The sequence below is a fragment of the Ostrinia furnacalis genome, unplaced genomic scaffold (assembly GCF_004193835.3).
Source record: "Ostrinia furnacalis isolate ACB-3 unplaced genomic scaffold, ASM419383v2 OfSCF4279, whole genome shotgun sequence".
Lineage (NCBI taxonomy): Eukaryota > Metazoa > Arthropoda > Insecta > Lepidoptera > Crambidae > Ostrinia > Ostrinia furnacalis.
This window is the reverse complement of record NW_021134518.1, coordinates 119,575-141,763: the sequence shown is the minus strand read 5'-3', so window position 1 is coordinate 141,763 and position 22,189 is coordinate 119,575. Positions and strand designations below refer to the sequence as shown.

General features: G+C 35.6%; 2 protein-coding genes across 16 annotated transcripts in view; one reads left to right on the top strand and one right to left on the bottom strand.

Moving 5' to 3' along the window:
* Positions 1-20,240, bottom strand: part of GAPcenA (GTPase activating protein and centrosome-associated) — a 45,166-nt gene extending 24,926 nt beyond the window's left edge. The window contains exons 1-7 of one of the 14 annotated variants that reach the window (XM_028313558.1): positions 18,320-18,409; positions 16,179-16,563; positions 15,795-15,944; positions 14,975-15,187; positions 2,779-2,920; positions 1,410-1,596; positions 445-644 (exon numbers count right to left, since the gene is read on the bottom strand). In XM_028313558.1, the coding sequence (XP_028169359.1) occupies positions 445-644; positions 1,410-1,596; positions 2,779-2,920; positions 14,975-15,187; positions 15,795-15,935 (883 nt within the window). In that variant the 5' untranslated portion in view covers positions 15,936-15,944; positions 16,179-16,563; positions 18,320-18,409. Of the gene's footprint in view, positions 1-444; positions 645-1,065; positions 1,149-1,409; positions 1,597-2,778; positions 2,921-14,974; positions 15,188-15,794; positions 15,945-16,064; positions 16,564-18,319; positions 18,410-19,916 lie in introns of those variants that run through there. The other 13 variants (XM_028313554.1, XM_028313556.1, XM_028313564.1 and 10 more) reach the window with 13 other exon arrangements.
* A 381-nt stretch (positions 20,241-20,621) lies between these two features.
* Positions 20,622-22,187, top strand: LOC114359261 (uncharacterized). 2 transcript variants are annotated; one of them, XM_028313568.1, is made up of 4 exons: positions 20,622-20,842; positions 20,937-21,006; positions 21,089-21,172; positions 21,261-21,726. In XM_028313568.1, exons 1-4 carry the CDS (start codon positions 20,743-20,745, stop codon positions 21,529-21,531), a joined length of 525 nt encoding a protein of 174 aa, XP_028169369.1. In that variant the 5' UTR covers positions 20,622-20,742; the 3' UTR covers positions 21,532-21,726. The 2 variants fall into 2 exon arrangements, with proteins under 2 accessions (XP_028169369.1, XP_028169368.1); XM_028313567.1 differs by having other exon boundaries at positions 20,623-20,842; positions 20,919-21,006; positions 21,261-22,187.
* The last annotated feature ends 2 nt before the right edge of the window (positions 22,188-22,189 follow it).

Below are 22,189 nucleotides of genomic sequence, written 5' to 3'. Positions count from 1 at the left end.
GAAGGCGAAGCAAGAGGCGACGGGCGAACTGTTTACTTCTAACCAGCCTTCAGCAGTATATTAGTGTTGTTTATGACTTACTTGACACCTGGTTGACGGCCTCAGCGATGTGGCAACGGAACACATGGCAGCGATACACGGCAGACTCCTTGGTCTCGCCGTGAGCCCAGGTGAAGGCGAAGCAAGAGGCAACGGGCGAGCTGGTCGCTTTTAAAATGCTGTAAAACAGCCTTCAGTTGTATAATAGTGCTGTTTATGACTTACTTGACACCTGGTTGACGGCTTCAGCGATGTGGCAACGGAACACATGGCAGCGATACACGGCAGACTCCTTGGTCTCGCCGTGAGACCAGGTGAAGGTGAAGCAAGAGGCGACGGGCGAGCTGGTCGCTTTTAAAACGCTGTTAAACAGCCTTTACCTGTATATTAGTGCTTATGACTTACTTGACACCTGGTTGACGGCCTCAGCGATGTGGCAACGGAACACATGGCAGCGATAGACGGCAGACTCCTTGGTCTCGCCGTGAGACCAGGTGAAGGCGAAGCAAGAGGCGACGGGCGAGCCGGTCGCGCCGCGTGCGTAGAACGATATGCGGTTCACGGCGTAGCGGGTCATCACGCTGTTGGAGTCTGCTTGGTAGAGGCTGTGAAGAATACGACAGTTGTAGATAAAAGAAGTAGAAATGTAACTTAATTGACTAGCAATTTATTGATTTTAAAAGAACCAGTTATAAAAATCGAAATTGGCTGCCAATTAAAAACTAATTTTCAGAGCAGGAAGGAAATGATCCTTATAAATTGTATTTGAGGATTATACGTTATTATCATCAGGTCATTTAGTCTCCACTGCAGGAGCACGACTCTCTCCAGTTTGCCAAAGGCAAATAAAGGATTTGGACTACACTTTTTCTTTGTCCTAGCCATTTCCTCGGACGGCTCTACTCGTTGTGGCGCCAGGACATTCTGTCCTGGATGCGGAAACATTTGTTTGGGCAAGCTCTAAGTCTTTGGCCACCGTGGACCACTAGGCAATTTATGCCAAGTATCTAATAAAAAGTCATCCACACCACAAGTCCCTGCGAGCAGATGGGTATCGATATCGACACGGCGATGCCATCCCGGCTCTCGGGCATAGAGCTGAGCTCCTTCATAATGCACTGAATGTCACTCTCAGACTTGGGGTCGGAGATGTTCTTAGGCTACTATCGTCTACTGAACTACACATAAACTACTCACACCACAAGTCCCTGCGAACAGACGGGTATCGATATCGACACGGCGATGCCGTCCCGGCTCTCGGGCATAGAGCTGAGCTCCTTCATGATGCGCTGAATGTCACTCTCAGACTTGGGGTCGGCGATGTTCTTAGGTTACTATCGTCTAATTAACTACACATATAAACTACTTACACCACAAGTCCCTGCGAGCAGACGGGTATCGATATCGACACGGCGATGCCGTCCCGGCTCTCGGGCATAGAGCTGAGCTCCTTCATAATACGCTGAATGTCACTCTCAGACTTGGGGTCGGAGATGTTTTGAGCGCCGAGGTAGCTGACACCGCTAAACACCGTGCACTCTTGGTCCACATCTGACACTGGAAGAAGAATGGTTGTTAGAAGATCCAGAGGGAAATATTATGGCACAAGTACACTATGCGGGAAATTGATCGAGACGTAATGTAAACACGCACTTGGGTCAGTTTCGCAGTACGTCGCCCATACTTCGGTGGGCGATCTAGCGTTTCGGGTCGGTCAATTTCCCGCATAGTGTACTTGCGCCATTAAGATGGTGAGGAGTGAGGACAAAAATTTGTATCACGACGGACGTTAAGTTTTAAGATTATTATATGGTTCTGTAAGCATTAGCTGCGTGTACTTATTTAAAAACAAGTGAAAACTCTTTCGAGAAAATGTATAATTATTTGCATTAATAATTCAAATATTTGAGTTTCAGCAACCTGTATATTAGGTCAAGTACAGTTAACAACATAATAAGACTACAGTCTACATGTTGCCTAAAAGCTGTACAAGCTGTTAACTAATTTCAAAACAATATTAATTTCGACAAAGCGAGGTGCGTGAATGTCAACCTATTAACGCAATTTCAGTCAATCAAAACAATTACCTATTTATGTTTACTACAAACTGAATCTGCTGTTATTACTCATTTAATAAACAATAACATCGATTACATCACTGTTAACTCAATTCGGGTAGTAAATTATCATAATACAAACACAAAACTAAGCAAATTCAGGTTACTCGAATTAGATTATAGTGATAAGATTTGTTAAGCAATGATTCAGCACAATTTTATGCATTAATTATTAAAGAAGGTAACCGACCAACCAAAGTGAGAGCGGCCCAACGTTCGCGGTACGTGACTTTTCAATAAAAAATATTAGTGTATGGAAATTGAAATCGCAAAAATATTCATTTGACTTTCATAGTTAATGTACACTTTATTTACTTATTTACATAAAGCTACAAGGGAAAATTCGCGATCTAGAAGGGTTATCCTTCTATTCGAGGTAAGTTTAGTTAGATACAGTTAAATAATTAATCTAAATCTGATCTCACGAACTTATTCTAGATAGCGTTTTTCTAACCTGGAGTTTTCGACGCCTAAATGGCCATTCAAAAGTGTGGCCATTAAATGAGATAATCAAACGGGGCTATTCCCACCTCTCGTTCCCACCGCCGCAACTCTTGTGTAGCCAGGATCTACAGCTACAGTTTTACCGCTAATAAAAGCCCCCAGAGAATCATCGACGTACATATGCGTATACCTTCGTCATCGCTCTCGATCGGCTTCATGTGGTCGTGCTTCTCGGTAGGCGAGGGAGTGGACGCGTCCGCCGACGCAGAGCCGTCCATCACCTCGTAGAACTTGGATCCGCCGACCAGGCGGCAGGAGTCCTGGAATAAAGAAGGTTTTGGTGAACGCGTGTTTCGTGGCCCTACCACGGGTATTGTTTCAAATGCAAAGACAAAAGAAAAAAAAAGAAACAAAAAAAAAATTGAAGTGGTGTTAAACAGTACATGATTGATCATTAGATGCCAGTGATCGAATCTCCGAGTATACAATAGTACTTTTATAAAAATAGATTTTCCTATTTATGAGGATAGGCATTTTAGATTCCAGCAACGACAAGGTAAAATGTCTTTGTAATTGTAATACTTTTTCAACGCATAAACTAAAAACATTATGGTAAAACCAACAACAACATAAACAGAGAAAACGCAACCAGTTATAAACTAGCTGTGTTGCTAGCCGTACAACCATTAACAGAAACTAATAACCATACATGTGGTAAAGTAGGCAGGTATTTATTAGGCATAGCGCAAGTATACACACACAATTACACGCCGCATTACATTCCTAACGAAACCCTTACGTTGTATCAAATTGGTTTTGTTATATCTCGCTGAACCATCAAACACGAAACATTGACGTATTTTACCTATTTTTAAACACACACTGGCCACAGAAAAGTAAAAAGTTTGTTTAACTTCTGGAATGATTATGATATTGACACGCACTGGCCACAGAGAAGTAAAAAAAAACTTTGTTTTGGAATGACTGATATTTTAACTTTCCGTTGCCTTCCAAAGGCTTGCACAGCCGACGCCGCACGGTGGGCTGATATTAGAGCTTCATAGACTTAGCGTCGCTCAAAAATCAAGTGCCTAATTTTGAAAAAATAAATACGCCAATGTGTTCCTTTACCAAAAAGGAACATTTTATGTTATGTAACGTTTCTTGATAAAGTTATTATTTAATAAGTTATTGACAATTTCCTTTTTTTTTGTATGGAGCTCAACATTTATTTTTATTTTATTCGTTATTCTTAAGCTTTCTTAAGAAATTGACTTTTGTATTATGTAATGCAGCATATAAACTATGTTATCACCAAGTGTCGCATTTCGGAAATCTTCGGAACATTGTCATTTTGGACATTAAAATAAAAAAAAAAAAATTTAAATAACTGCCAAATTTTGTAAAAATAACTACGCCAATGTGTTCCTTTACCAAAAAGAAATATTTTATGTTATGTAACTTTTCTTGATAAAGTTATTATTTAATAAGTTATTGACAATAATTGCTTTTTTTTTATTATTTATTATTATTATTTATTTAAAGTCCAAAATGACAATGTTCCGAAGATTTCCGAAATGCGACACTAGGTGATAACATAGCTTATATGTTGCATTACATAATACAAAAGTCAATTTCTTAAGAAAGCTTAAGAATAACGAATAAAATAAAAATAAATGTTGAGCTCCATACAAAAAAAAAGGAAATTGTCAATAACTTATTAAATAATAACTTTATCAAGAAACGTTACATAACATAAAATATTCCCTTTTGCTAAAGGAACACATTGGCATATTTATTTTTTCAAAATTAGGCACTTGATATTTGAGCGACGCTAAGTCTATGAAGCTCTAATATCAGCCCACCGTGCGCCGATGGCTGACCTTAGTTCACTAACCCCAGAATGTCGGCGAATTCGAAGGGTTGATATTCTGTCCTAGCTTTTGGAAATGTCAGACCTCAGTCAACGACCTACCAATGCTACAAATGGAAGCACAAACATACCGACAAATTGACTTTTCATCAATAATTTAAATTAATAGCAGTATCGGAACCCAATCGAAAAAATATTATGCGAATAATCAACTTGAAAAACAGACCTTATAATAAATGGTACCACGATAGAAGTCGTAATCAATTTAACTTTCCAGTTTTCGGTTTTCATTACAGCAAGTAACGTATAATATACACTTATCTAATTTTGAAATTGAACGTTTGAACTGAATTGATATAAAACAAGGTCGCTGTCTACACTAAGTTCTGAAATAACAGCGTGCAATGAAAATCGTCTCACGGAATCTAAATATCCTGATAAAATAAATAAGTATCGTATTAACGTGGATTTTATTGAATGCACTTGCGGGGAGTATAAATAATTAAATAGGCTTGCATTAAAATTATATGAGAGCTGTGAAGGCGATAGGTTAATTTTAACACTCAGGGCAAAATTCATGATGGATGGGTTTTGAATGGATCCGTGTCTACTCTACACCTTAGGTCTAACCATAATAGAGAACACGCTATTAAACCCTACTCCAATAAAAATAACTCAAAGATGGCAAAGAAGCTCTTAAAGATATGGAAACACATTTTTGTAAAAACAAAAAACGTCCTAGGGAGTTAGGTAACTCCGATTTAAATAAAATACTGTTGCTTAATGGGCAGACTAGTCAATAATGCCTATTTTTATGTCCAGTGGTAGACTGCTACAATAGGTTGATAATGAAAATCATCTTTTAATTGAAAGTGAGTAAGTTTTTATGACTAAGGGAAAATAAAGTTCTGTGATATTTACTTTTCTTCCTACAATATTATTAAAATAAAATAAAAAATAAAATAAGCCTTTATTGCTGTTAATTTTTTTAACTTATTTCACTATACATAATATTACACATTATAACTAGAGGTAAGAAAAAAATTCATTTAAACTAAATGGTATTTTCGGCATTCGGCTTATCTCTCCTCTTAACAGCTTGTCTTTCGACAAAGGCCTCCTCTAAGGATTTCCATTTGTTTCTGTCCTTTGCTGTACGTAACCATTCTGGCCCAGCTACTTGCTTCAAATCGTCTTCCCATCTCTTTGGTTGTCTTCCTCTACTTCATTTGCTTTCTCTAGGGTACCATTCCGTAATTATTCTGGTCCATTTCTCTTTCTTTTCTCTTAACATATGTCCTGTCCAGCGCCATTTTAATTTCCTACATAATGATTGTACTTTTCCAAACTTTGTCTTCCCTTTGATCTTTTTTAATTGCATTTTATCCTTTCTTCTCACTCCTAGAACGCTTCTCTCTATCCCGTTCTGACATATATTTAATTTATTTTGTTGTTGTTCAGTTAAGGCCCAAGTTTGGCATCCGTATGTAAGACATGGCAATATGCAAGCATTGAAGACTTTCCGTTTTTCAGCCATAGGCATTTCATTATTTTTCATTACTTCGCTCAACGACCAGAATCTTTTCCAAGTGTTTGCTATTCTTCTTTCTATTTCTTTCTGCATACTCTCTGTCGGTGATACTAATTGTCCCAAGTAAATGTACTCGCTTACATATTCTAACTGTTGGTTATTAACTGCAATATGAATGTTTTGTGAGGAGTTGGTCATTACTTTCGTTTTTGTTATATTCATTGTGAGCCCTGCATTTGCACTTTCGTCTGATAATTGTTGCAGCATTTTTTCCAAGGTCATCGGGCATTCGGAGAAAAGTATTAAATCATCAGCGAATCTCAAATGTTTATTCTGAATTTCGAAAGTTTGTATCGCGCATGGAATTTATTCCTCTTTTTCTCTGTTTGCGCTACAAGCTTTCGAAATTCAGAATAAAAGCTTGTTTTTAAAAAAGTTTATTTTTATTATAATTTTATTTTACACTTTTTAGTTATATCTTAATCTCAGGACCCTGGACGTTATCTAACACTAAAGTGCTCGAAAAGACAAATCCAACGAACCCAAACTCGATGAGTTTCCGCCGTTTTGTTTAGGAGTTCCTATGGCCACCTCCCGACTCCATCATCAGACCAGCTCAATGGTACCATAATATTGCATTGTCATCGGACTTACACATGTATGCAAAATTTCAGCTCAATAGGAAACCGGGAAGTGGGTCAATTTTAAGTTGCAAGATTTGACGACAGACACCAGACATGTGAAAGTAATAAAAAGCTTGTAATATACACGCCAGTGACGCGTGTAACGAAGTGCAATAGAGAATCGCGGACAAAACATACAAATGACCCACACATTTGATCACCGGTGCAGTCAAGTGGAGTGGCTGAGCGATCGACACGGTCCGCAACACAGCAGCTGCCGAATGCATCTGTTTTTTTTTACCCAACAGCAAAAACAAATTCGAACTTCTCTGATGAAAAAGAAAAACGCACATCTAAACTGTTATTAAACGAGGTATATTATCTTTTTTGAGTGAAAACAAAAACGCCTACATTCATTACGAACGAGAAAGTTTCTTTTTCTTAGGTTTTTTTTTCATGCTTTAATCACTATAATTATTAATTTTGATGAACTTTGGTACCTTTTTAAATGAAGAAAATTAAACACGTGTCACTAAATATAACATTTATTTTTAATTTTAAAAGATTTCCTACGAAATAGGAGGGCGAAAATCGAAATCAGGGGCAAAAGATAGCAATAAAATCATAACGTTATCAACACCATATTCACCGAAAAGATAAAGTTAGCGTGTAAAGATAAGGTATTTTTACGACATTCTTAAAATATGGATTATCAGTATAGCCACAAGTTAGTTATTTATCATACGGAAGGGAAATACCCTAAAGGGTTTCAAGAACATACAGGCTAATGTCCTCAGATCAGAGGGCATGGAGGTATTGACAAGCAAAGCGAAAAATATTTATGTAGGGTACACAATTCAGTGAAGTGGGTATTTAATTTATCTAATTCTATACTAATAATAATCTTATTTGGGAAGGCTGGCTATATACAACCCTAAAGCCGATAGAGACGGAGCAGTAAAGAAAAATGTTGCAAAAATGGGAAATATTTATTATTCAAAATATTTTCACGGGTACGAAGACGCGGGCACAGCTAGTAAACATATTATTTTGACTCGTTATAAAGATAAGCTCACCGAAGAACATTCGTAAAGTGCAGAGGACTAGCGTCACACGCAACAAACTCGGTTTGCACCGAATGCACTAAACCGCCTTATTACATTATGTTAGATTAAAACTGGGTCAAAAGTTACGTACTAGTTCCAACCTTAATCATACAAAACGAATCTTATTAATAGAACAGTAAAGAAACCGATGTGACCTCTACTTTTTGTAATAGTTTAAAAAGCGTTTTCGTCAATATTTCCTTCCCAGACATATTTTGTTATGAAACCATTAACATGTCAAACTCTATTTTAATCTCAAGTAGATCGTGAACTCCACTGAATAATTCATGTTCATGAATCCAAGGCAATTGCTCGACTGGCGACTTAAATCACTTTAATACTTAAGTGAGAAGGTATACGAACTGATACAGGGTGCTTAAATATTTTATTTTTCTGTCATCTTGATGGATTAAGTCACTGAGCTACAGAGAATTTGTAGAATTTCGAGGACATGAGCCGTCTACGATTCCAGACAGTACTACAACAGGGAATAACACAATAAACAGTTTTGGTGAAAATACAGGTATATTTCCCCTAAGACATTTAAAAACAAAAGGGCACCTTAACCTTATCCGTAACACTATAGGAACTTATATAATGGACTAAAGTACTAAAGTAACCGAAACAAAAACTTGTAGGTAATATTTCTTTGTTATGGAATCCTTTTTTTTCACCAGTTCTTCGCATTGTACCTCCGTAGTCAGGTATAGATGGGCTGCTATTACAACAACACCAATAATTAACGTAGCAACATTTATGGGTAAACTTAATTTGAAACATGAAGTTCGCAGCTGTAAACTTCTTCAAATTGTGGATTTCGTTTTGCTCTTGCGGATAAGCAATATCCTTTGTAATAAACGGTTCTAACTCTCACCTGGAGGTCTGGGATTCAATATGACATTATGTTGTCACGTTTTGTTTGAACAGCATATTATAGGTTTCGGTAAACCTGGGATAATCCGATAAGGAAGTTTTTTGCGCACTTTGGAGGGAAATCGGGCAATATGCGAGTTGCGGATCATAAAGCAGTGTTTGCACATTTTATCACGTTTTAACGTTCGAATCCCGATTGATGAGGCCCGTGCCGTGTAGGGTAAAATCAATTTACGTAGTAGGTTTTAATCCCAGTTTCGTTGCAACATTGTTAACTTGAATCAACATGGTTCACATAAGCCTAGCCGCAGACTTCAGACTTTTTGTCGGTCGATAGTTGGGTCGGGCTGTTAATCAGTATGAACAAGTATGGAAGTGCGCACATTGGTATCGGCCGATTCTTCATACATTACAATCGGGCCCAACTACCGGCAGACCAAAAGTCTCTAGTCTGCGGGGAGTCTAAAAGATAAGAGGAATAAAAGAGGGAAGGGACGTTGAGCTGTCATGGTGTGAATTAGCTATGGGCAAAGAAACCTGGCGAAACATGGAGTTTGGCATAAAAAAAGCGCAGCCATTAGCATTAACAATAGTAGCAGTAGGGTGGAATTGTTACCTCAGTCGTTACAACCCGCACATTACAAAAAACAGTTCAGCCATTTATCGCTACCCCTGCACTAAGAGCTCTACTCTATGATAAATGCACGATGAAACAGAAAGTTGTTAACTGCCGTTTGTACCTCACACGCACCCGACATTCTTCCAGCGCAGATTGGAGGCGTTACGCAATGAACAACACTACAATTATTTTTACAGGCAATAAACGCAGTTATCGGCTAGCCCGTAGACGGCAATTAGGGCGACACGACACGACCCATTGGGGCGGTACACGTAAGTTTAGTAGAAAAAGAAAGATTGCGTTTTTTGTGTAATTTTCGAAACGTCTATGCGGGGGTCAGAACCGGTTTTAGATTTGTAACGGTGTCGATACAGTGATGGTGAAGGGAGGGATGATTGATAGATTTGGATGGATATTATGTCATAAACCAGCCGGGCTAGGAGGCGCTGTGATAAAATCTTATCGATGACTTTAGACGACAAAAGTATGGGCTTATCATGTCAAAACGGGACTATTCCCACCACTGCAACTCCTGTGTAGCCGGGATCTACAGCTTGACCGCCATAAAAACCCAACCAATGATGGTCAAGTTTGTCCCGGGGGAAAGTTAAACTGTCATTGGATCCGCAACCAAATTAATCAGAAGAGCATAGGAGGATATCATGTCAAGTCGATAAAATGGCCCGATAAAAGCTCATCGCAGCGCGCTCCTATTAAGGTTTTCTGTAAAGAATGTACAGCGTCAGCTCATCAGAAGCAATTTTTTTTGCAAAAAAGACCGAGTTAAAAATACTGACCGAGTCTCAATATACTGAGATTTATTTCCTCAAATTGAGACATCTTGCGCACGTCAAAATCAGTGCACAAACTTAATCAATGCTAATTAACGTTTCAAGAACAAGTCTTTCAACATTGAGTATTAAGTAAACTTTAACGATGAAATGATATAATAAGTAATTAGTCACCGCAATCATAGTCATTAGGAATATTCGAAGTGCAGCAGTTTAAATAAAATTGGACATTGTTGCTATTTGACGCAAATTATAGTAACAAACCATGTGTGTAAAACCCACAGGGCAGATTTACAACTTGTCGCGTTTTTTTTAAATGTAAAAAGAATAAATCACATTTAAAATGCAAATTGAAATTAAATAGGCAATTATATCTAACTGGCAATCGATGCAATATCGATATGAGAAACGTTTACAAACCTTATCTAGGTCTTTAGGTTCCATAAAATGTACCTAGGTAAGTAAGACCCACCTACAATAGGTACACGTGCAATCGGCGAATAAATGATTCATTGAGCAAACTTATCATTTTGGGAGTGTTTTTTTCAAGGATTTGATTAGAATCGCACTAGTGTTTACTTAGGGGGTATTAAAGCAAATAATTTATCAAACCGTTGCTATCTCAGATCATAGAAGGGAATAGATGTGAAACGGGGGCGTGGCGCGTGTCTCCGCGATATGCCCAGAAACGAACATCGCCCGCGACGCCAGGTTAGTCGCGATTCAGTCGTACTGAGGAAATGTTCTCCGATATTGTTGGATAATGCGTCGTAACGTGCAATAACATAAGTGAAACGAAGAACTACAGGAACAATGAAGTCATTTACCACATGTAAATATTGCAAATCCATTGGTATTTTGCTTATAAATAAAAAAAATAACGTATAATAATAAAAAGGTTTTCATACAAGCATTTTTTAAACCAATTTCGAGCCTTGCCCCCAGGATTTAAAGTATCGATATCTTATCGACTCCATTTTATCTTTCTTCTCTCTAATTGCTTTTTTCAAAGTGTGCGTCACGTCACGCGGCCATTGATTGGCCATAAGGCACGCCTTCTGGCCAATCACAGCACTTTTAAGCCGGTTGCACATGTTGTCGTAGACTCTCAGTCGCTTTGTTTTTACACAGTTGAATGTGTGTGTGGGAGCTGTGGTGGGGGAAATGTGGGGACACTGGTTCTCGTTGTAGTTACGCGCGACTTCATATCTATTCTCTTTCTATGATCTGAGGTTGCTATATTACTTTGGGTGAAAACCCTATTTTATCGTAGTCCGGGACTTAACCGGATCTCTGAACGAATCAACTTGTTCTAATATTCAATTTTTGAATTTAAATGTCGAATAATTAAAGGATCATTTACATTTCCCTGACTTCAATAAGGATTGTCGTAGATTCAAAGTCGATCTGATGACAATTTCCTTTAGTGCAATAGATTCCGCTAAGCAAAATTTAACAAATTTTAACGACTGGGGATCACAAATAAAACTTTATTTATATGGTGGTTAACGTGCTTTCTGAAGCACAGAATCATTATTACACTTTACAAACAATTAAGTAGAGTGAGGGTTCTTCTAACCAAAGGTGCATTAAATACCTATGTCATTAAGTGATTTTACTTTAGGTGGGAAACGAATATTGTATTCACAAAAAATATTTGTAACAAACACGGAGGTGTTAGTGTAACAACGAATCTCCGACTCGTGTTGACCAATTTGCCGCGGGAATTGGTGTCCCAGTTCTACGGTTTACGGTCAAATAAATTCAAATGACACACGAAAGTACTCATGCTATTATAGTTTGTCTCGTTTTTTATTTGGGAAACCATCCAAACAAACGAAGTTACATCGAATACTATTTTGATTAATTAAACGGAACATCAAGTTATACAGGGTGTTAGGTAAATGGGTATATGAGCTGACACTAGCCCATGTTAACATGGCCATATAAATGGTATGGTGAAGTCAGAAAATTGATATCTTCATTTTAATTATTTAAATTTTCATACAAATCGGATTTTATCAAATTTATTTTGTATGAAAATTTAAAAAAATAAAATGATGATATCAATTTCTGACTTCACTATACCATTTATATGCCCATGTTAACATGGGCTAGTGTCGGCTCATATACCCATTTACCTAACACCCTGTATATACTTCGTTTCCCAGGTATTGAAGCTGAGTTGCACCATCATACTTTAACTTTAACAAACGTCAAAAATCTGTCAAATTCCATACAAAAAGCACCGGTTCGGTTATCGTTATGTAGTAGTCAAAGTAAGATGATGCAACTCAACAGCTTAAGTCACTTATTTGTAGCTGTTTTGTTATTAAAGGTTCGGCCAAACCAACGCGTGCAACCTGCGTATGCAGTGGCGATCAGTAAAGATCAATAGGACCGCCATCACCATCGCGCACGCATAGGTTTGGCCGAATCTTTACGTAAATGTTTTGCGTAGCCTAACAATGCGCCCTGGGACAACTGTAGGTAGGTACTATCGGCCACAGTGTTAACCAAATCCATTTCCGTTTTTGCTCTCGCTCTCACCAAATGGTGATTCTTTGAGATAGAACGAGACGACATGACCGGCGGTAGTTAACACTGTTGCCGCTAGTACGAAATCCATGTCCCAATGAACAGTGTGAGGTCTAAAAAAAGATGTTTTTATCTATGCCCTTATCTCGCTCGCTTGCGGCGTGCACCCTCCATTTTGTGGCGTCAGCAATACTGAACCTTTGTTCAACTCGCTTCAAGTCTCATAGTGTAAAGTAGCCATTATCTGATTCTTTTCTTTGTCTTTAAGACTTGTAATTTTACATACATATTTATACATAGAAAAGATAATAACATAGGTTAAAGGATTTGATTGAATTAATAATTTCTAATGACGTGTATGCCCACTTGGCGCATGTTTTGGATGATATTTCTTTATTTTTGAGTTACAATATTTTTATACTACTGTATGGGTTCAAAGTATGACATTGGCTGCCAACAATAAAATAGAAGAATTTAACTGATAAGCAGCTTTCAATGCTATTAGCGCAATTAACTTCACGCAATTAAGAGTAACCAAGCCAATAATGATAAGTGAAAACAAGTTAAATAATTTGGCATTGATGTAACTGTTAGAAATGTGCTAAAAGTCTAAAATTAAGGTTTTTCAACTTAAAAATTTATTCATGAAATAAAAAAATGTTCCAGAAGCATACATAAATGCAGGGTTTGTTCTTCAATTAAATGTTACTTCTAGGAGATATTCATTTTAGACCTACATTACTAATGAAATAAAATGAGTGTGCAACTAAATAAACAGAGATCATTGAACCTCAGAACAATGGAGAATGGAGATAAAATTGTTCAAATATATCACAGCTGAGCTAATCACCTTAGCTGGTTTACCTATTTATTTTTATTTCATCATCATCATCATCATTTCAGCCTCAGGACGTCTACTACACATAGGCCTCTCCCAACGACTTCCAAATCGCACGGTTGGTAGCAGCCTGCATCCAATTAATCTAATTTATTCCGTCCATATAATTTTGTTTATTATTTGATATACAGGATGTTAGGTAAATGGGTATATGAGCAGACACTAGCCCATGTTAACATGGTCATATAAATGGTATGATGAAGTCAGAAAATTGATATCTTCATTTTAATTATTAACCGACTTCAAAAAAGGAGGAGGTTATATGTTCGACTGTATGTATGTTTTTTTTTTCTATGTATGTTCACCGATTACTCCGTCAATTGTGGACCGATTTTCAAAATTCTTTTTTTGTTCGATAGGGTACACTTCTGAGGTGGTCCCATTGTCACCAAGTCAGGATCTGATGATGGGATCCTAGGGAAATCGACTGCAACCCTCAAATTTTATAGGCACGTATATCGTTTTTCAAACATTTTCTTAAGTTATTCAAGTATTTGCTCCTGGAAATCATCATCTCAAATTCATGAGCTGATGATAGAAAGTAAAACTCCTTAATGCTTAGGAGTTGGAGGATAATTCTTTTAATTTTATAGATAAGTATAGTTTCTAAAGTTATTCAAGTGTTTGCATCAGATAGCCATCATCTCATCATGATGAACTGGTCATGGTAGATACAACTCCTTAACGCTTAGGAGTTGTAGGATAATTCTTTAAATATTATAGGTACAAATAGCCCAACAGTTGTATTATTTCATGTTTTTAAGGTAGGCTGACGGTTTAAGGTGTTTTTAGGTTGCCGATATGGTAACCTGTATTTTGTAGGGAATATTATTTTACACTTGACATGAAGAATATACTGCCTACCTTCAGTGGTAACACCAAGGTAATAATTAGTTAACTAAAAAGCAAGAAATAAGTTAATTTTTATAAAAAAAAACCGGCTCCAAAAAACATACACTAAAAAGTAGAAAAATAATTACTAATTACTTATTTATTAGGACGAATTAATATTTATGTATACCATGATTGATACTTTTGGAGTCGGTGCAGGCAAACTTCACACGTTTCATAATCTTGGCACCGACTCCAGAAGTATCAATCATGGTATACATAAATATTAATTCGTCCTAATAAATAAGTAATTAGTAATCATTTTTCTACTTTTTAGTGTATGTTTTTTGTTTTAATTTTAATACAAATCGGATTTTATAAAATTTATTTTGTATGAAAATTTAAAAAATCAAAATGATGATATCAAATTTCTGACTTCACCATACCATTTATATGACCATGTTAACATGGTCTAGTGTCGGCTCATATACCCATTTACCTAACACTGTAGGTAGAATTAATTTTACATTCTAATCATGGAATTCAGTAATAAAATGTGGGTATCATTTGCAACAGAAGCTTGAAGTCAAACAAAGCATACCTGAAAGAGGCACTTCCAGTTTTGAAGTGATATATACGTATATTTTTAATTATTGTGATAAGAAAAAGTTATAACATAATATTTTCTTACCTGTTCCTTAGTTGGGTTGTTTAGGAGAGCAGCATCATCAATATCGCCCATCCTAGCTTCCGAGTCACTCTCAACCTCAAAAATGATGTTGAAAAGATCCAAGCCGTCTGGAACGTTTGACTCAATATTTGCCTCTGGTCTGATTGTAAGCTCCTGGTTAATAAGTTGACTCCGACTTATGCGAAGAGAGCTACTTAAAGATTCTGAGATTGCCTAAAATAAAAAAAGAAAGAACTAAAGGGTAATGTTGACCTTATTTACTTTGTTTGTAGGTATTACGTGTTTATTTTTTTTTCACAACTAAGCATTGTCTAATTAAAAACTGTACAGTCAACAGCATAGAGGACTTTACATTTAGTTGCAAAATAGCACATATTACAATAACAAAAGATGCTACAGTATTAAGCTTGATGTGCTGTTGTCTGTGTTTCCAATAATGATTAAGCCAGTACTAAATTGGGAAATCAAACATTCAACTATTTTGAAGTTTGGTCATCCATATTCACTTCATGATGATTTTGCAAGTGTGAAATACTGAAAGGCTCCAAAAAATTATGTTAATCATGTTAATTGCTATGCTAATTGCTTTAACGATATGGAATGCCCACTTATTCTGGCAAAAAATGTGAAATGAATTATGTACTTATTATATCATTATCTAGTATTATATTATCTGTGTCATTATGTAGTCATNATCTGTACTAGTATTATATTATCTGTGTCATTATGTAGTCATTATCACAGTGGTATGTTAAAATAACAAGTATATAACTCGTTAAACAAGAGAGAAACATATATAGAATACGTTTCAAACACTTACCTCAGATATTAAGTCTTCCAGATCGCAACATACATTGGAAGTAAGAACGGGCGCTGGGCTTGGAGTGCGGCTCCGATCATCGGCGTACAAATCTATTCTTATGGGTTCCACCTCGTTTGTGCGAATTTCAGTGAACTCCATCACTGTAGGCTGTTAAGAAATCATTTGAAACTATAATTCACATACACAATTATAATCTGATACTTGACTAACACCTCAAAATAACCATCTTTACAGATTAACTGCAACCAAAAACTACTTGAATCTTACCCATCGAAAATTAGGTTCTCTTGCGAGAACAAGACATTTTCAATATGAGTAGATTTTCGCTAATTATTACACAAAAACCTCCGACAAGCAAATACTTGGAAGATATTTACCGACCGATTGAGAGAGAAGCAAACAAACGTCAAAATTCACAAAGGTTCCGTTTCACCGTTTCGCGTATGCACGTACCAAAGACACGTTGTTGATCGAGATCATACAAAAGTTAATTAAATAACTTTTGAGTTAAATTCACAGTTACAAACAAAGAACTTGCTATGAACGCGACACACCAAACAACTGATGATGCTTGCGGCACAGCTGTTAGCTTTGTGTACAAACGAGACCCAAGCGAAGCAGCCCCTGCGACGCTCGGGGCAGGTAGCTTTTTTTGTTGACTCCGACCATGGACCCCAAAATTATCAAAAAAAAACTTCTAATAATATACAATGGCCAGCATGGGTTCGCAGCCGCGCGTGACAATATTATTATTAAACTAGCTTCTCTATCTGGGTCATTCCATAAAAATCTGTATATTTTCGACGTCATTTTGTCCGTAACTTTTTTAAGATACTTTTGAATACTTTATTAGTGTAAATTATAGTTTATTAATTAATTATGTTATGTCTAAAAGGGCCAGTCACTTTATGCTTTATTTTAGGAGAAATTATAATTTTCAATTTTTTCATACTACATTACTCCTATACGACTTCTAATAAAGTATAAAACTTATAACCTTAACATTTATAAATAAGTTAATATACTTAATGTAGTTGTTTTGTTATTATCACTATATAAAAAACGTCATTCCCTAACTATTAATTTAGTCCCAAGCGCCGTTTAAAGCTAGGGCCTGACGGTCTAGGGACTGACGATTTGGAGTAAAACTTAACACAAATGCAGATTAACTTTATATTATAAGATGACCTATAGACCAAATTCTAACCACTTCCAGATGACCTCGAAGGTTCAAATTTGGCATCCAGAAAGGTAGTTATGTAAATACAAAGGAACAAATAAAAAACCAGTAAATTTTAACATTTCACATGTGATAGATAGATAGTAGTGCTCTAAATATCGATTTTTGAACGTCAATACCTAAATAACCGTTTGAGGTATATTTATGAAATTTGAAGCTGATGTATATCTTGCAAGTCTCAATACATGAGCCAAATTTGAAGTGTTAATGCACAGTAGTTTTTGAATGATGAGGAGTCAAAAGTGGCTCTAATTGGTTCGTCTAAATATACGCACGGTGCAGTCCCCTCCATGGAACTAGGCTTAACATGCTCCCGTATGTCTATAGTGTTTGCTCAATGTTGATTTAGTCGATTTTCTCCTGATGGGAACATGTAAGACAAAAATAAAATTTCCAATTTTACAGACCTTCTAGAGCAGATGCCGCAAGAACTATACAAGATATAGAAAAACTTGACGGTCTCACCTGTAGCAAATTGAATAAGCTTTTTTTAGTTCATAGTAGTCATGTCACTAGGACGCATAGTTTCCGAGGATTAAGCGAAAAACCGAAAAGTGATACCTTTAAACCCCCCTCTCCCCGCCGGCTCAAGGGCTAAGGGCGGGGACTTTTGCTATGTTCACCACCTAACTAGGCTAAATAAAGTCCCGAGGTCAGAAATTGTGTTCCACGGATTTCTCTCTACACCGTCGTTAAGGCATTCATTGACTGGACTAGAAGTGCCTGGATCAACACATGTTTCCGCAACAACTGCCACGTTTGCACTAATTCAAAAAACGGCTACTGCAAAGCCAGTATGGTCTGAGGATAACTTCGTATCGTACTTTAAACTCAACTAAATGTCATTCACTCTAAATACATATTAAAGCGCAAAATTATAAAATCAGTCCGTGGCGAGGGAATGACGCTAAAAGCTGTGGACTCTTTTTCAACTAAAGAAAATCAAATTATTGTTTATTGAAACCGCAAAATATTAATAGAATTTGGTGTAATATACATTTAAATTGATTATTCGTTAATTAAAACAAAGGATGTAGTTGATGTTTTTATAAATATGGGTTCCAAAACACAAACTTTTGGAGTACGGACATGCCTAGGGAATGACGTTTTGGGTCATTTAAAAGTAATTTAAGATGTTTTAAAAATAGTTTCAAAAATACAAATGGGTGATGAATAAAGCACATTGCGAGCTGTTATTTAACAATTTTGGAATAAAATATTAACAATTATTTCATGTGAAATGTGGCACGGACTAAGAGTTGACATATTTTTGTGGAATGACCCATCTAACTTTGTTTTGTTTGGTTGTAAACTGATGGGTCAGCAAAAATCACTTCTTATTAAATATACTTATCCTTGAAATACATAAATAACACTATATCCCTACTTAGCCCTGTCCCTGTAGTATCGTGAGTGAGTAGTATAAAAAGGAACTAGGTTTAAGTAGGTATCATTAAAACAAAATTAGCATTATACAAATTACAGTCATAATGAAATAATTTAGAAATCATCTTTAGTACAAGTTACCAAGCTTTAACATTGTGTTGGTGGCTTGACGTACTGGAAATAATCGCCAATACATACAGAAATTCAATGAACTATGCTGATGTTTGTGTCTTGAATAAATAAATAAACATCCATAGACATTTAACACTGCGCCTCTAGTCCCAAAACAGTTAGAAACAAGTTTTTCTAAGAGTATACTTATTAGAAAATGCATTACCTTTATTTGTAAACAAATATCTATAGTCTAATTTTTTAGAAATCAGCAGAAATGTCATCAAATATGGCCAACTGACATAAAAATATTTTTAGTCTGTGAACTAGTGATGCGACAAAACCTCTCGTTAATCGCGAAGTGAAATGTTGTAGTACTTGCGTATCATCGCCGGGTGATCGTCAAAATACTAAAAATATGCAACAAAGTCGCAACATTGAATGTGAACTGATTATGAAATTTTCGAGAACAGGAAACAAACTGTATGCACAGATGTAATCAAAAAGCACACTGGACAGTAAAACAATCAATGATATCCGTAAAGTTATTAAACTTCTGTTGCTTGCTGTTGCTTGCTGCGTGATTGGTGGATTTTGACATATCTGTCAATGTCATGTCAAAAATAACCAATCATGCAGCATTTGGACCTCGCGTCTACGTATTGCCATCTGGCGGATTTTTCAATCGCGAAAACCCTCATTGAAAGAAGTTTTTTATTTTCTTAAAAATAAACAATGGAACAATACGTAAGCATAATTGCATAAAAAAGTAAAATAATTTCGTTTAAATAAAACCGACTAAAAATTAAACTGACTCCGAAAAAGTAAACACTAAAAGTAGAAAAATAAATTTACGTTATCTCCAATATTGTCGAAGTTATCGCTGGAAAACTAAGCAAAGTATCGTATATTTTTTATTTAAAATTAATCAGTAATCGGAATAAGTGAATACTTAAAATAATATCGATTAAATTTACAGATTATTGTCTATGACTCACAGGTTACGGCACTGATGTGTCAGAGACAAGTCATAGACAATATGGAGATAACACATGATTTTAAACGTCAAGTCAATTTGACAACGTCACAAATTTTCATCGTCCACGTATTTTGCTAAAATAATTTGTTTCAAAGATTGATTTCAAACTTGTATAAACGTGAAAATAAAGTTGGTTTCATGGGCTTGTTAAATAGTGTGTATGATATTATGAACACGTAAGTGATTATGGTGTAATTGTGTATGAAAGTGTTTGTTTACATCTCTGCTGGATTCTAAAAAATCAAGGTATACATTAATATAAACACAGTATAATAGAAACACCCATACAAAAACAAAAAAAAATTAAGTTCATGCACTAAAATGTTTCTAAGTATGTACTTACATACTGTGCAGAAATCGAACCCGCGACCTCTGACATAATCCTTATCGAACCACTACACCACACAATACTATTGTAAATGGCAGACTAGGGTGATTGATTATTGATTTGCAATTACCATTAATGCCATTAAAGTTTATAATATAAATACAAAAACATAACCCTCTTCTGGCGCAGTCGGATAAAACAGTGGTAAGGTTACTACCACAAACAAAACCAAAATGGTAGAACTAATTTGTGTGAGTTATTTGAAATAATTTAATATGAAATTAACTTAATGCATCACGTAATGTCCTAGACTATGGATTTCTTTCGATTCTTCACTAGGCTGTTTTTCCACGGATTCGGAACGAATGCACAATGCAACGCGTAAAAAGTTATGGTGAAACTGCACCTTATTTTGATTCAATTCTATTTTAGATTTTAGAGTTATATTATACCTAAATAATATGTGCTCGCGCTTTAACATTGAAAGCCGTTCAAAGCATTAGCATTACCACAGGCATTACACCAAAAGGAGTGGATGCTGCTGCAAGAAAATATTATTAATACTCCTAAGAAATGAGTCAAGAAAAATTCTGCACCCTAATGGACAACTTGCTTTACTTACAGTTTTTATTATTTATTTTCTCAAAATTTATAGCCAACCTAACGGAATGAATTCTGATGATGGCAACAAAATGAACCATGCATGCACACCATAGACAAATAAAAAAAAGTAATGTCAAATGCTGGCGTCCGTTTGAGTTTGGATAGATTTTGCGTTGTTTTTGAAATTGAAGAATATAATTTTAATTTTTAGGGTTATTTACACAACTAAAGTATCAGAATGATGGAAAATTCGGTAAACGAAGGTGAGGTGCATGAGTCATTTCGATCGCCACCTCGGCGAAGGCGGTCTACATTCTTTGAAAGACGAGATTCAGTAGGTGAGTAAAGTGATAGTTCGCGGAGACTTTAAACTGTTTCATATATTCGTTTTGTTGAAACGTTTCTATTTTCCAGTACCACAACCACTATCAGAAAACATTGATCCAAGTCAATGTGCAAAAAGCTCGACGGAAAATGATAAACACAATCAGGAATTGCAAACGTAAGTATGGCCCTGTGACTAAACCTTACATCGTGTTTTAAATGTTTATTTTATGGCCTATTTAAAAATGATCTCTTCGTAGGTACTACGAGAAACTGCTGGTAGAAAAAGAACAGTGGAAGAAGGAAGTAAACAATCGACGAAACAAGTACCATGACCTGCGACAGTAAGTAGTGAGAGTGATGAAAGAAATATTGTGAAACCTGAAGATTTAACATTGATACACTATCTTCAATGTATTTTTTTACTTCTAGGCAGTATCAGATGGCAGTAAAAGCTTCAAGCAGATCGAGAATTTCTTATTCAGCACTTTCGAACGAAGACATTGAGTTTCTAAAAATGAAACCGAACATTTCAAAACTTGTTGAGAGCCAATTGAAGTTGCACAAATCAGTGAAAGAAACAAGGGCTTTGTACAGGAGGGCCAATGAGCTGGATGATGTCATATTGAGTTTCAGTGAAGATAAAATTAATAAAGTAACAGAGTATATCCTTGAAAACAGTACTGTTGAACCAGTTGAATAAAACTTTGTATTATAGATTGGTACTTGTAAATATAATATTAGGAGTAAAACTTCAAATTCATCATACAGGCTCATATTTATGACTTGTTTTTAAAATAGTGTTGTTTCAGTGCCATGGTATGCCTTTCAAGATTGTGTATTTAATAAATCAAAATATTAACAAGTTTCGTATAAATGCTTAAACTGTAAATAATAATTTAATGTAGTTTTTAAAATAATTATTGTACTTTGTACATAACATTAAGTAGTGTAAATATTTTTACAATAAAATACTAACTGAACTATTTACTTTTTTAATTGATAAAGAAGTGATAATAAAATTGACTTAGTTCAATGAATAACAATTTTATTTCAATATTTCATTATAAATTATTACAATTCATTCATACATTAATACAATTCATACAATGGAATTAGACAATTTAATTTTCAACAATATTAATTAAAATATCAGAGTGGATTATCAGTAGCCAGTTTATCGTAAAATACTTGTTTTTGGTAATTATTTAAGCAGTCAATTATTATCCTTAATAATACAATTACATGTTTTAAAATTATTCTCTTATTCATTCTGAATCCAATTTCATTTTATCAAATTATTAAAATACCTCAAAGGAAAGAGTAAAAGCTATTTTATTTCAAAAATATTAATTTTAGTA